Source organism: Pseudophryne corroboree, chromosome 3 (genome assembly GCF_028390025.1).
Source record: "Pseudophryne corroboree isolate aPseCor3 chromosome 3, aPseCor3.hap2, whole genome shotgun sequence".
NCBI classification, from domain to species: domain Eukaryota; kingdom Metazoa; phylum Chordata; class Amphibia; order Anura; family Myobatrachidae; genus Pseudophryne; species Pseudophryne corroboree.
In genome coordinates, this window is record NC_086446.1 from 787,501,350 (window position 1) to 787,515,912 (window position 14,563).

General features: G+C 50.9%; 1 protein-coding gene across 4 annotated transcripts in view; it reads left to right on the forward strand.

The window, feature by feature from the left end:
- The window catches only part of XPNPEP1 (X-prolyl aminopeptidase 1), a 97,058-nt gene that overhangs the window by 67,083 nt on the left and 15,412 nt on the right, over positions 1 to 14,563 (forward strand). For all 4 annotated transcript variants that reach the window (XM_063962646.1, XM_063962648.1, XM_063962647.1 and 1 more), the window contains exons 6-15: positions 242 to 385; positions 1,649 to 1,744; positions 2,293 to 2,374; positions 3,740 to 3,950; positions 6,404 to 6,493; positions 7,734 to 7,784; positions 12,135 to 12,193; positions 12,318 to 12,395; positions 12,479 to 12,550; positions 13,200 to 13,260. In XM_063962646.1, coding sequence (XP_063818716.1) covers positions 242 to 385; positions 1,649 to 1,744; positions 2,293 to 2,374; positions 3,740 to 3,950; positions 6,404 to 6,493; positions 7,734 to 7,784; positions 12,135 to 12,193; positions 12,318 to 12,395; positions 12,479 to 12,550; positions 13,200 to 13,260 — 944 coding nt within the window. The remainder of the gene's footprint in view (positions 1 to 241; positions 386 to 1,648; positions 1,745 to 2,292; positions 2,375 to 3,739; positions 3,951 to 6,403; positions 6,494 to 7,733; positions 7,785 to 12,134; positions 12,194 to 12,317; positions 12,396 to 12,478; positions 12,551 to 13,199; positions 13,261 to 14,563) is intronic.

The following is a 14,563-nucleotide window of genomic DNA, read 5'->3' on the forward strand; positions in this document are numbered from 1 at the left end:
GGCTGTGAGTAGTGGGCTGTTCTCTCTCACTCTGTGACCAACCCACGGGGCATGATACAGAGCCGCGCACAAAGTGCGATGTTCACGGAGTGGTGAACATGTGCACAAATATCCCTATACGGCGCATGCGTTACGTAGAACAGGTCCACACTCTCCGGCCCCGTCACGCTGAGTAAAGGCAGGTTGCTGTAGTCACGTCAGGTGGATTCCCATTGTTACAATGCTGCGTTCTCTCCTGCAGACCAGTGGAAGAACCTGTCTCTCGCCTTGAAGAACGCCGGTCACCTCCTGGTCGCTGTGCAAGACAACCTCATAGACGCCATCTGGACAGACCGCCCGCAGAGGCCGTGTAAACCGCTTATAACCCTGGGGCAGAACTACACAGGTCTGCATAACCGTCTTCATGTTGTATGTGACTACAGCAGCAGATTATCTCGCCGAGTTACCGGACGCTCAACGCTGAAGCCTTGCTGCGCATTTTATTGTGGACGAATTACTGCGATGATGGCGCAGTTATCACATAAATGCCATATGTGTGACACTGACCTTTTTACTTTTGTCTCCCTGCTACAATGTTGGAAATACCTAATGTAGTCTTCATTCTAGCACCCTGCACCTTTCAAAACATGTGCAGTTCCTCTCTCCTGCCTGGGGTGTCGCTCTCTGCTCTGGTACTTCTCGGCACACTCTGGTCTGTATTTCAGTGCTGAGATACAGACCAGAGTGTTCTGAGAAGCACCAGAGCAGAGAGCGATAACCCAGGCAGCAAAGAAGAACTGCATGGATTTTGAAAGGTGCAGGGTGCTAGAATGCACACTACCTAATGGAACCATTAAAGCTTCAGGGCTATTTCACAGTAGTATAGTCTGGCCCATATCATAGGTTTATGGGGGTAATTCCAAGTTGATCGCAGCAGGAAATTTTTGAGCAGTTGGGCAAAACCATGTGCACTGCAGGGGGGGGGGGGGGGGGGGGGGCAGATATAACATGTGCAGAGAGAGTTAGATTTGGGTGGGTTAATTTGTTTCTGTGCAGGGTAAATACTGGCTGCTTTATTTTTACACTGCAATTTAGATTGCAGATTGAACTCACCCCACCCAAATCTAACTCTCTCTGCACATGTTATATCTGCCTCTCCTGCAGTGCACATGGTTTTGCCCAACTGCTAAAAAATTTCCTGCTGCGATCAACTTGGAATTACCCCCTATGTACAGATGGAGCCCTGCTCATCTATGCCTTTAATAGGATTAACTGAGCCAGGGCAGTCGGATTTAATCCTCTGCTGTAATGATTTAATCCCCTGCTGTATTGTACTCTCTGTATTGTATTGCAGCTGAGAACAATAGATGAAAGGCTTATGCTAATCAAGCTTGGTGCACCTAGGTGCAGCAGAGACGCCAAGATAAGCGTGGTTCCATCTGTATGGCTGAGAATTCATATTGGTGCAATTTATGAGATATCTGTAGTTAGTGTTGGTACATAACGTGTTACATTGCAGCCTATCAGCTCACTAGGGTCCAGGGACATCACTAGTTGCCAGTCCATTAACGGGATCCGTTCTCATGAATTTTTCACAAAAAGGACGGGTCCAGGTAAAATCGCCCATATCGTATATGCCAGTGATATGACTACGTCGCTGTCTTCACAGGCTTGTCCTGGCAGGAGAAGATCTTAGCGCTACGGGCGAAGATGACAGAAAGAAAAGCCTCGTGGATCGTCCTGACTGCGCTGGATGAGGTGGCATGTAAGGATCCTCTATGTCTTATACTATCACAGGGGGCAGGAATCTGTCTTCCATCTGTCTCGCTGATAACTCCTCCTTAACGCCAGCGGACGTCTGTGTACATGGAGGCAGTGGACAGATTGAGCAGGTATTCTAGTACTGCAAAAAACAGACGTCACTACTGCTGAGATTCTGACACAGACGCACGTGTAGGTTGGGATGTTACAGGTACATATTGGTAACCAGCCTGACGTGTAGTAGTTAGTTAATTAGGCTTCTGTGTTAGTCTAGGTCAGACGGCCCCAGCTGCTGTGGAACTACACATCCCAGAATGTCCTGCCACAGTTTCACTTTCAGGGCATGCTAAAACTGTGGCAGGGCATGCTGATATGTGTAGTTCCACAGGAGCTGGAGGAACCCATATTGAATAACCTTTGATCTAGTTTAATTATAGATTATATTAAAATATTTGGTGAAGATGAAGGAAGCTTTGAATGGTCTGTTTCTGTCTTTGCACAGTACACCCCGAGCTATAGGGAATGACCTGATCTTTCCCCGTCTCTCCGTAGGGCTGTTCAATCTCCGAGGATCAGATGTGGCGTACAATCCAATCTTCTTCGCCTACGCCATTGTTGGACTGGATTCCATCAAGTGAGACCTTTATACTGGGGTTGTCTGTCTTTTCACAGCGCTGTGCTAAATGCAATTTATGATGGTGTAGAACAGGCCTGGCCCACCTGTGGCTTGCCGCTGTTGGGAAACTACACATCCCAGCATGCCCTGCCACCGTTCCCTAACAGCAAAACTGTGGCAGGGCATGCTGGGACTTGCAGTTTTACAACAGCTGGAGAGCCACCGGATGGCCAGGCTTGGGTTAGAAGGACGGGCCTCTGACGAAGCTCAGCTGTTTTGTGGAGAGGGAAGGATAGTCCTAAATGCAGCCAGCGGATAAACCGGTATTTCAGAAATTTGATACTATCATCAGGGCTAGGTACAAACACAAAACACTCATACTTGGAGGGGGGAATTCAATTAGCAGCTAGACTTACTGGGGGAGATTCAAATGTTTGAAAAGTCAGTTGAGAGTCCTATCTAATAGACACCCAACCGACTTCTCACACATTTGAATCTCCCCCACTGTGTGACTGCAGCTCCTGGGTAGAACACTCGGAGCTATTTAATTAACAGCTTGTTTTGTCACGCGGTCACCCGTGGTAAGCCCCAAAAGCTCCACTTACCGTAGATTTTTGAAGGGTGCGAACAGAAGACTGCATTAAGTGCAGCCTGTGGGCTGTAATTGAATAGCCCCGGGCACTTTCAACCTTGGGAGCTACAAGCCCCCTGTAAGTGCTGTGGGTAATTGAATTCGGCCAATTATCAAGAATGAGCACCGGAAGTCCTCTCCGATAGTTTCTTTTTCTCCATGGCAACATTAGATACATAAACAGGACACGGAACCACAAAGATAAAAAAAGCAAGCAGTCTATATCAGCACTGGAAGACAATGTAAATAACATCAATGTCTCTGATGATGGGTTAAATTGTTACTTTTATTTTTGGATATATTATATTAGAATCCGACTGTTCACAAAAATGGTGTCTATTGGTGCCCCCCTTCAGTAGGTAAACTATATATGACCTGTGATGCAGGTGGTTTTGTACATCTGGTTATTGGGGTCACAAACGTCTACGTCACAGCAAGTTTTAGTCTCTGCTTCCTGATGCCTCTCTGGGTCCTCTGCAGACGTCTTCATGTGCACTAGATCTCTGGAGCGTGGGCAGGTCTAGTGATGACAGCAGGGACAGAGCAGATACACATTGCCTCCGTAAAGCTGTCTATAGCCACTACAGAGGGGTAGTGTGTGCTGGTTATTCTGCACGAAGCACATTGCGTAGTCACTTCCAGTTCTGTGAGGCTGAAACATAAACTTTGGTTGCTCATATCGCATTGATCCAGAAAATTGTTCTCAGAATATGTTGGCATTTACTGACGTGTTTCCTGCCTCCGCGCTTTAGGCTGTTTATCAGTGGTGACCGGCTGGCGGATCCCGCTGTCAGGCAGCACCTTCTACTGGACTCCGCCCCTCCGGCTCCGTTCCGCGTTCAGCTGGAGCCCTACGAGTCTGTACTGAGCGGTCTGCAGAGTGTCTGCGCCGGACTGTCCCCCAAGGAGAAAGTGTGGATCAGTGAGAAGGCCAGCCACGCGCTCACAGAGGCCATCCCCAAGGTGTGGAATGTATTAATATCTCTGTGAGATTGTTTTATCAGTGATCTGTGTTGTTACTTACTGTATAGACGCGTATTCAGAGATGTCAGTCACGGCTTATTCCTTCTGCTTATCCGTTTACCAGACAATGAGCCGCTAATAACGGGCAATGTGTATAACAGCCGCTCAGCTGCTAATAACAGGCAATGTGTCTAACAGCCGCTAATAACGGGCAATGTGTATAACAGCCGCTCAGCTGCTAATAACGGGCAATGTGTATAACAGCCGCTCAGCTGCTAATAACGGGCAATGTGTATAACAGCCGCTCAGCTGCTAATAACGGGCAATGTGTATAACAGCCGCTCAGCTGCTAATAACGGGCAATGTGTATAACAGCCGCTCAGCTGCTAATAACGGGCAATGTGTATAACAGCCGCTCAGCTGCTAATAACGGGCAATGTGTATAACAGCCGCTCAGCTGCTAATAACGGGCAATGTGTATAACAGCCGCTCAGCTGCTAATAACGGGCAATGTGTATAACAGCCGCTCAGCTGCTAATAACGGGCAATGTGTATAACAGCCGCTCAGCTGCTAATAACGGGCAATGTGTATAACAGCCGCTCAGCTGCTAATAACGGGCAATGTGTATAACAGCCGCTCAGCTGCTAATAACGGGCAATGTGTATCACAGCCGCTCAGCTGCTAATAACGGGCAATGTGTATAACAGCCGCTCAGCTGCTAATAACGGGCAATGTGTATAACAGCCGCTCAGCTGCTAATAACGGGCAATGTGTATCACAGCCGCTCAGCTGCTAATAACGGGCAATGTGTATAACAGCCGCTCAGCTGCTAATAACGGGCAATGTGTATCACAGCCGCTCAGCTGCTAATAACGGGCAATGTGTATAACAGCCGCTCAGCTGCTAATAACGGGCAATGTGTATCACAGCCGCTCAGCTGCTAATAACGGGCAATGTGTATAACAGCCGCTCAGCTGCTAATAACGGGCAATGTGTATAACAGCCGCTCAGCTGCTAATAACGGGCAATGTGTATAACAGCCGCTCAGCTGCTAATAACGGGTAATGTGTATCACAGCCGCTCAGCTGCTAATAACGGGCAATGTGTATAATAGCCGCTCAGCTGCTAATAACGGGCAATGTGTATAACAGCCGCTCAGCTGCTAATAACGGGCAATGTGTATAACAGCCGCTCAGCTGCTAATAACGGGCAATGTGTATAACAGCCACTCAGCTGCTGATAACGGGCAATGTGTATAACAGCCGCTCAGCTGCTAATAACGGGCAATGTGTATAACAGCCGCTCAGCTGCTAATAACGGGCAATGTGTATAACAGCCGCTCAGCTGCTAATAACGGGCAATGTGTATCACAGCCGCTCAGCTGCTAATAACGGGCAATGTGTATAACAGCCGCTCAGCTGCTAATAACGGGCAATGTGTATCACAGCCGCTCAGCTGCTAATAACGGGCAATGTGTATAACAGCCGCTCAGCTGCTAATAACGGGCAATGTGTATAACAGCCGCTCAGCTGCTAATAACGGGCAATGTGTATAACAGCCGCTCAGCTGCTAATAACGGGCAATGTGTATAACAGCCGCTCAGCTGCTAATAACGGGCAATGTGTATAACAGCCGCTCAGCTGCTAATAACGGGCAATGTGTATAACAGCCGCTCAGCTGCTAATAACGGGCAATGGGGGTAATTCAGATCTGACTAACACCGTTGGCACGTCCCCTCCCGCCTCGCGAATGCCTCTGCCTGTCAATCAGACAGAGGCAATCGTAGCCCAGAGATGCTTTTAGCATCTCGCTGGGCTCCCGGGGTGCGCACGCGCCGTGCGTCCGCTGCGCTTGCGCACTCCACATAGGGATTCAGACTGCGATCGCTGCAGCGATCCAGTCTGAATAGGCCCCATGTGTATAACGGCGATTGTCATAATTCAAAGATGGACGCAGCTGCTCGGTCACTCGCAGCGGCCGTGTCCATCTGGTCTGCGCACATACAGTGACCGCAGTGTGCCTTCGCGCCCTTACACATTGCGGCCGCATCCAGGAAGGATACTGCCGCAGTGTGATTGAAAGCGTCGGCCATCGGGGGGGCGGGGTGTACTGAATGGGGCGCGTCGGGAGGGTTTTCAAGGGGACTGTATGACGTCACACGCTGCCCTCCGGGAAAAAAAATGCCCACCTACCGCCTTACAGCGACATAAAAGGTAATGATCCAATGGCAGAAGAATGAGGAGTATAGTAATGATGGTAATGGATCTGCAGAGGGAATAACCACGGAGTAACGCGCTGACTGACGGGACAGTCGTGTAAATGGCATTTGCTGGAGTTAAAGCTCTTTCTACAGCAGTCCTGTTCTCATTCCCAGCAGAGAACAGCTTATGTCTCTGTGAGGCAGATTTGTGTTTACATTGATCTAAGTGACCGTCTGTATGTATCCCCACAGACGCAGAGGTACCTGTCGCAGAACACCCCAATATGCCTGGCTAAGGCAGTGAAAAATGCTTCCGAGATTGAAGGCATGAGGAGGGCCCATGTATGTATCGCTGCAGCAGAATGTTATTTATTGCATCACGTATGTTCCCGTCACCTCTCCTCATCCACCCTCTCTCGCATCCTGTGTCTCTTCCATCTCTGAGATTATTGTCTTCACCCCCCTTCTCCTTCCCCTTCCCTTCTCTCTGGTCCCTTTTCCCTCACCCCTCTCTCTTTCAGTTGATAACACTCTCTCCTCTCTCCTGTGCCTCAAGCCCGCTGCCTGGGTGTCATCCTCCACTCTTCCATCTCATCCACCTCCCAGATACATGCTATCCTTTAATCTGGTCAGTTTCACCTCTGCATCCTCTCCTGGATTCCACCTTAACTCATCCTCGAGGCTTCTATATATCTTGTTCACGCCCTTTTTATCTCCCGTCTGGACTACTGCAACCTCTTACTCTCTGGTCTTCCTCCTCTCTCCTCTCTCCTTCCCCTCCCCTCCCCTTCTCCTCTCCTCTCCTCGTCTCCAGTACTCTACCACTCAGTCAACGGCTGTTTTGGCCGCACATCCCAGGGATCTTGGTCACTAATTCTGCTGTTACTGACTTTGGGGGAGATATACTAACGGTGATAAAGTGAAGAGAGATAAAGTGCCAACCAATCAGCTCTTAATTGCCATGTTACAGGCTGTGTTTGAAAAATCACAGTAACTGATTGGTTGGGAGTTTTTATCTCTCCACTTTATCACTCTACATGGCTTAGTACATCTGCCCCTATTGCTCTCTATTTTTTCCCTTATACTGTCTGTTTTAGCCTTGTTATATTGCGTTAATTGTGTGTCTTTTTGCCATTTTCCTTATAGAGTGCTACGGACCCTTGACTGTGCCATGAATAAAAGATAATAATTATTAATGGACCAGTTAAACATTTGAAATCTGTTTTTGATAACTTGGAGGATGAGAGATTATGTTACATCTATTTTAAGCAGTTCAATAGGACACTTAGGGGGAGATTCAAATGTTTGAAAAGTTGGTTGGGTGTCTTTTTTTTCCTGTCTATTAGATAGGAAAAAACAGACTCCCAACTGACTTTTCAAACATTTGAATCTCCCCCTTAGACTGGTGACGTTCCCTTGTCCCTACAAAATATCATCGTGGGGTGAATGATCATCTTCCGTGTGGGATTGTGGCAATGGTTTCTCAGAGATATATATATTTTTGATGCTACTGCTCTGCCACCGAACAGTTCATTGTTTCTCATCGAACTCTCTAGAAGTCTAATCTCTGTGTCATCTGCAGGTAAAGGACGCTGTGGCTCTTTGTGAATTTTTCAACTGGCTGGAAAAAGAGGTAAAATGACCAACAAGAGCGTGTCTGCAATGGCGGTGAACAGCAGGGGGCATCTTATTAGAAGTTATTTCTGGGATGGTTGGAGTTTAGACTAAACCAGCAAAAATAAATACACAGGTTTCACAAATCTTCCTTTTAGCAACTGGAGGATACGCAGTGAAATAAAGAAAAAGTAGACTGGTCGTTGGCATATACCTTAATTGCAGGTGACGGCTGCACACCCCAGCCTTACTTTCCCCCCACTGGGCATTATTCACCGGGGTGGTGTCCCGAGACTCTGACGTTGGTGCCCAGTCCCAGGGTATGAACACCAATGTCAGTTTAAAGTAAAAAAAAAAAAGGAACTATTCCCTCTCACCCTCCATAATGACACTGGCAACTTTGTGGGCCCCCACATATAAAAATGGGGACTCAGCTCCTTCAAATTTCGCGGCCCCCCCTTAGCTATTATCTGACAATCAATGGGCCTAATTCATTATGCAGCCCAGCATCTCCGGGACTCACGGAGTGATAACAGGGGTATGGCTGCCAGGCCACGCTCATTCCCATGAGGCCTTGTCCCTATTTAAGTGGAGTGCGCATTGACCTTTCCCCTCTGTCATGGCAGACCACTCAACCCTTGTGTCACATACCAGGAACCCACTCCCCCATCCCCGACAGCACTTCTCAGACAGTTGCACAGTTGTCACACAGGTCAGAGCTGCTCTGGGCTCTGCTAAGCACCTGGGGCACTGTGACCTCGGCAAGACGCAGGGTGGGGCACTGTGACCTCAGCAAGACGCAGGGCGGGGCACTGTGACCTCAGCAAGACGCAGGGTAACAGCCTGGCAATGTATTTCTCATTACACAGGCACCAGCAGAATAGTTACAGCTCTGTACGTTTCTCTTACCCATGTAGTATGAGTCTACGTATCAAGCATAAGAATGCGTAGTACTGATTACATTGCATTCATCCGCACCAGCCCGTGAATGTATAATGCATCATTTTGCAGGAAAAATGGGAAGAACAATGCAACATTAACCAGGAGAAAACACACATGGGGGGTCATTCCGAGTTGATCACAGCAGCAAATTAGTTAGCAGTTGGGCAAAACCATGTGCACTGCAGGTGGGGCAGATGTAACATGTGCAGAGAGAGTTAGATTTGGGTGGGTTATTTTGTTTCTGTGCAGGGTAAATACTGGCTGCTTTATTTATACACTGCAATTCAGATTTCAGATTGAACTCACCCCACCCAAATCTAACTCTCTCTGCACATGTTACATCTGGCCCCCCCCCCCCCCCCCCCCCCCCCCCCTCCCTGCAGTGCACATGGTTTTTGGCAACTGTTAACAAATTTGCTGCTGCGATCAGATCTGAATTACCCCCATGGTGCATAAAACAGCACACGCATAATATGTGTCACTTTGAGCAAACTCCCGGCATCGTACCCTGTAATAGTGTAAAACACACGCAGTGCGAAGTAAAAACATGATTGCCACAGTGCCCGTACTTGAGGGCAAGAAATTCGGCGAGTTTTTCTCATCACCAATACACCAAATCCCCAGACGTGTCCTTTTCATAATTTGAGCTGTGTGTTTCAGAACCTTAAGTTCTCACTAGTATTGTTGGCTCTTCTTTGCTGGGTCACTGCATAGTGTGGCTGCCATATAGCTTCATCCCCTCTGTGCCTCTCCAGCCTCATGCCACCCCCTGTGCCTCTCCGGCCTCATGCCACCCCCTGTGCCTCTCCAGCCTCATGCCACCCCCTACGTCTCTCCGGCCTCATGCCACCCCCTGTGTCTCTTCAGCCTCATGCCACCCCCTGTGCCTCTCCGGCCTCATGCCACCCCCTGTGCCTCTCCAGCCTCATGCCACCCCCTACGTCTCACTGGCCTCATGCCACCCCCTGTGTCTCTTCAGCCTCATGCCACCCCTTGTGTCTCTCCGGCCTCATGCCACCCCCTGTGTCTCTTCAGCCTCATGCCACCCCCTGTGTCTCTCCAGCCTCATGCCATCCCCCTGTGTCTCTCCGGCCTCATGCCATCCCCCTGTGTCTCTCCGGCCTCATGCCACCCCCTGTGCCTCTCCTGCCTCATGCCACCCCCTGTGCATCTCCGGCCTCATGCCACCCCCTGTGCATCTCCGGCCTCATGCCACCCCCTGTGCATCTCCGGCCTCATGCCACCCCCTGTGTCTCTCCGGCCTCATGCCACCCCCAGTGCCTCTCCGGCCTCATGCCACCCCCTGTGCCTCCAGCCTCATGCCACCCCCTACGTCTCTCCGGCCTCATGCCACCCCCTGTGTCTCTTCGGCCTCATGCCATCCCTCTGTCTCTCCAGACTCATGCCACCCCCTGTGTCTCTCCAGCCTCATGCCATCCCCCTGTGTCTCTCCGGCCTCATGCCACCCCCTGTGCCTCTCCGGCCTCATGCCACCCCTTGTGTCTCTCCGGCCTCATGCCACCCCTTGTGTCTCTCCGGCATCATGCCAGCCCCTGTGTCTCTCCGGCATCATGCCAGCCCCTGTGCCTCTCCGGCCTCATGCCACCCCTTGTGTCTTTCCGGCCTCATGCCACCCCTCGTCTCCCCAGCCTCATGCCACCCCTTGTCTCTCCGGCCTCATGCCATCCCCTGTGCCTCTCCGGCCTCATGCCACCCCTTGTGTCTCTACAGCCTCATGCCACCCCCTGTGCCTCTCCGGCCTCATGCCACCCCTTGTGTCTCTTCAGCCTCATGCCACCCCTTGTGTCTCTCCGGCCTCATGCCACCCCCTGTGTCTCTTCAGCCTCATGCCACCCCTGTGCCTCTCCTGCCTCATGCCACCCCCTGTGCCTCTCCGGCCTCATGCCACCCCCTGTGCCTCTCTACAGCCTCATGCCACCCCTTGTGTCTCTTCGGCCTCATGCCATCCCCCTGTGTCTCTCTACAGCCTCATGCCACCCCTCTCTTTCTCTCCTGCCTCATGCCACCCCTCTGTGTCTCTCCGGCCTCATGCCACCCCTTTGTGTCTGTCCAGCCTCATGCCGCCACCCCCCTGTGTCTCTCCGGCCTCATGCCACCCCTCTGTGTCTGTCCAGCCTCATGCCGCCACCCCCCTATGTCTCTCCAGCCTCATGCCACCCCTTGTCTCTCCGGCCTCATGCCACCCCCCTGTGCCTCTCCGGCCTCATGCCACCCCCCTGTGCCTCTCCGGCCTCATGTCACCCCCCTGTGCCTCTCCGGCCTCATGCCACCCCCCTGTGCCTCTCCGGCCTCATGTCACCCCCCTGTGCCTCTCCGGCCTCATGCCACCCCCCTGTGCCTCTCCGGCCTCATGCCACCCCCCTGTGCCTCTCCGGCCTCATGCCACCCCCCTGTGCCTCTCCGGCCTCATGCCACCCCCCTGTGCCTCTCCGGCCTCATGCCACCCCCCTGTGTCTCTCCGGCCTCATGCCACCCCCTGTGTCTCTACAGCCTCATGCCACCCCTTGTCTCTCCGGCCTCATGCCACCCCCCTGTGCCTCTCCGGCCTCATGCCACCCCCCTGTGTCTCTCCGGCCTCATGCCACCCCCCCCCGTGTCTCTCCGGCCTCATGCCACCCCCCCCCGTGTCTCTCCGGCCTCATGCCACCCCCCCGTGTCTCTCCGGCCTCATGCCACACCCCTGTGTCTCTCCGGCCTCATGCCACCCCGTGTCTTTCCGGCCTCATGCCACCCCTTGTCTCCCCAGCCTCATGCCACCCCTTGTCTCTCTGGCCTCATGCCATCCCCCTGTGTCTCTACAGCCTCATGCCACCCCCCTGTGTCTCTACAGCCTCATGCCACCCCCCTGTGCCTCTCCGGCCTCATGCCACCCCCCGTGTCTCTCCGGCCTCATGCCACCCCGTGTGTCTTTCCGGCCTCATGCCACCCCTTGTCTCCCCAGCCTCATGCCACCCCTTGTCTCAACGGCCTCATGCCATCCCCCTGTGTCTCTACAGCCTCTTGCCACCCCCCTGTGCCTCTCCGGCCTCATGCCACCCCCCTGTGCCTCTCCGGCCTCATGCCACCCCCTTTGCCTCTCCGGCCCCATGCCACCCCCTGTGCCTCTCCGGCCCCATGCCACCCCCTGTGCCTCTCCGGCCCCATGCCACCCCCTGTGCCTCTCCGGCCTCAAGCCACCCCCTGTGTCTCTCTGGCCTCATGCCACCCCCTGTGTCTCTCCAGCTGCTCCAGTGGGGTGGGTCACAGTGGGTGTTGCCTTTATGTGGGGTCCATGCTGGCTATAGTTGAAGTGATGCTATGGGTGTGTCTGGCAGGCAGGGAATGAAAGCTGTGAGGGGAGGGGCCAGGGCTCTGCGCTACACTCGCAGCATTGTGTAACAGATAATACATTTCTTTCCCGTCGCAGATCCGCAGTGATACAGTTACAGAAATATCCGCCTCTGACAAAGCAGAGGTGTTCCGCAGGTATATACTAGCCGTATTGGACACAATATTCATACTTTGTGTGTTTCCTGCAGCTGTTATCATGGTAAACTGGTATGAATACAATGTATCAAGGTTTCCTTCAATGTTATTTTGTGTATTTCAGCCAACAAGAAGATTTTGTTGAGCTCAGTTTTCCTTCAATTTCGAGTATAGGACCGAACGGCGCCATCATCCATTATAAGTAAGTCTCCCCGCGTAGTTCTCCTGCACGTGCTGTGAGACTTCTCATATAAAGCCGCTGCATTGTGTTTCTGTTTCCCGCAGGCCAGTTCCAGAGACCGACAGAAAGCTGAGTGTAAATGAGATCTACCTCTTGGATTCCGGCGCTCAGTACAAGTAAGGGAACCGGCTCTGTGATTGGATAGGGGCAGCCTCGGCGTCAGCACCACAGGTCGGAGTGGCTAGCTACACACAGCCTGGGTGGCATAGGGGCTTGCGCTCTTGTTTGAGGGGCCCTGTGCTCCTCCTGTGTTTCGTTAGTGATGATATTTTCAGCAGAAAACAATCTGAAAGGAAAAAATGTTCGATGCTGGACCAGATGGCGTGAGAAATCGGGTTCAACTAGGTGTATAGCTGGTTCTGTTAAAGTACAGGGATGCCACATTTTGTAAGACTTTGGGCGGTATTCAAATGATATATCACACCCAATCTCCTTTCTAAAGTGTTCCCGTTATTGCGCATATCGCACCCATAGTATACAGGTTTAGCTGCATAAAGAGTTGGACGCCCTCTCTACTCTGGGGGTAGTGAGCTGAAATGGTTATACCAGCCCGTTAGCAGAAACAGAACGGGTGTGGAAGGGGGTGAAAAGAATTGAATACCGCCCTTTGAGTTTTATTGTAGGTCACATAATTCCCCCTCCCATAAGAAATTAGCGCAGTTGACCGTTATTGCTAGGGATGATAAACCCCCTTTGAAAATATTAGCTGGGTTTGTGGAATAAGTTCTGATTCTCTTATCACTATTTATTTGTATCTATTCAAAGGGATGGTACAACGGATGTCACCAGGACGGTGCATTTTGGAACCCCAACAGAGTATGAGAAGGTAAGTTGGTCTTGCCCATCCTACCAGTGTTCTCTGTACCTATAACCGCAGCCAGGTGTGTTCTATTGGGTCTGTACCTATAACCACAGCCAGATGTGTTCTATTGGGTCTGTACCTATAACCACAGCCAGATGTGTTCTATTGAGTCTGTACCTATAACAACAGCCAGATGTGTTCTATTGAGTCTGTACCTATAACCACAGCCAGATGTGTTCTGTTGGGTCTGTACCTATAACCACAGCCAGGTGTGTTCTATTGGGTCTGTACCTATAACCACAGCCAGATGTGTTCTATTGGGTCTGTACCTATAACCACAGCCAGATGTGTTCTATTGAGTCTGTACCTATAACAACAGCCAGATGTGTTCTATTGAGTCTGTACCTATAACCACAGCCAGATGTGTTCTGTTGGGTCTGTACCTATAACCACAGCCAGGTGTGTTCTATTGGGTCTGTACCTATAACCACAGCCAGATGTGTTCTATTGAGTCTGTACCTATAACAACAGCCAGATGTGTTCTATTGAGTCTGTACCTATAACAACAGCCAGATGTGTTCTATTGAGTCTGTACCTATAACAACAGCCAGATGTGTTCTATTGAGTCTGTACCTATAACAACAGCCAGATGTGTTCTATTGAGTCTGTACCTATAACCACAGCCAGATGTGTTCTGTTGGGTCTGTACCTATAACAACAGCCAGATGTGTTCTATTGAGTCTGTACCTATAACCACAGCCAGATGTGTTCTGTTGGGTCTGTACCTATAACCACAGCCAGGTGTGTTCTATTGGGTCTGTACCTATAACCACAGCCAGGTGTGTTCTATTGGGTCTGTTCCTATAACCACAGCCAGGTGTGTTCTATTGGGTCTGTTCCTATAACCACAGCCAGGTGTGTTCTATTGAGTCTGTACCTATAACCACAGCCAGGTGTGTTCTAATGGGTCTGTACCTATAACCACAGCCAGGTGTGTTCTATTGGGTCTGTACCTATAACCACAGCCAGGTGTGTTCTATTGGGTCCGTACTTATAACCACAGCCAGATGTGTTCTCCTGTATCGGTACCTATAACCACAGCCAGGTGTGTTCTATTGGGTCTGTACCTATAACCACAGCCAGGTGTGTTCTGTTGGGTCTGTACCTATAACCACAGCCAGGTGTGTTCTATTGGGTCTGTTCCTATAACCACAGCCAGGTGTGTTCTATTGGGTCTGTTCCTATAACCACAGCCAGATGTGTTCTATTGAGTCTGTTCCTATAACCACAGCCAGGTGTGTTCTGTTGGGTCTGTACCTATAACCAC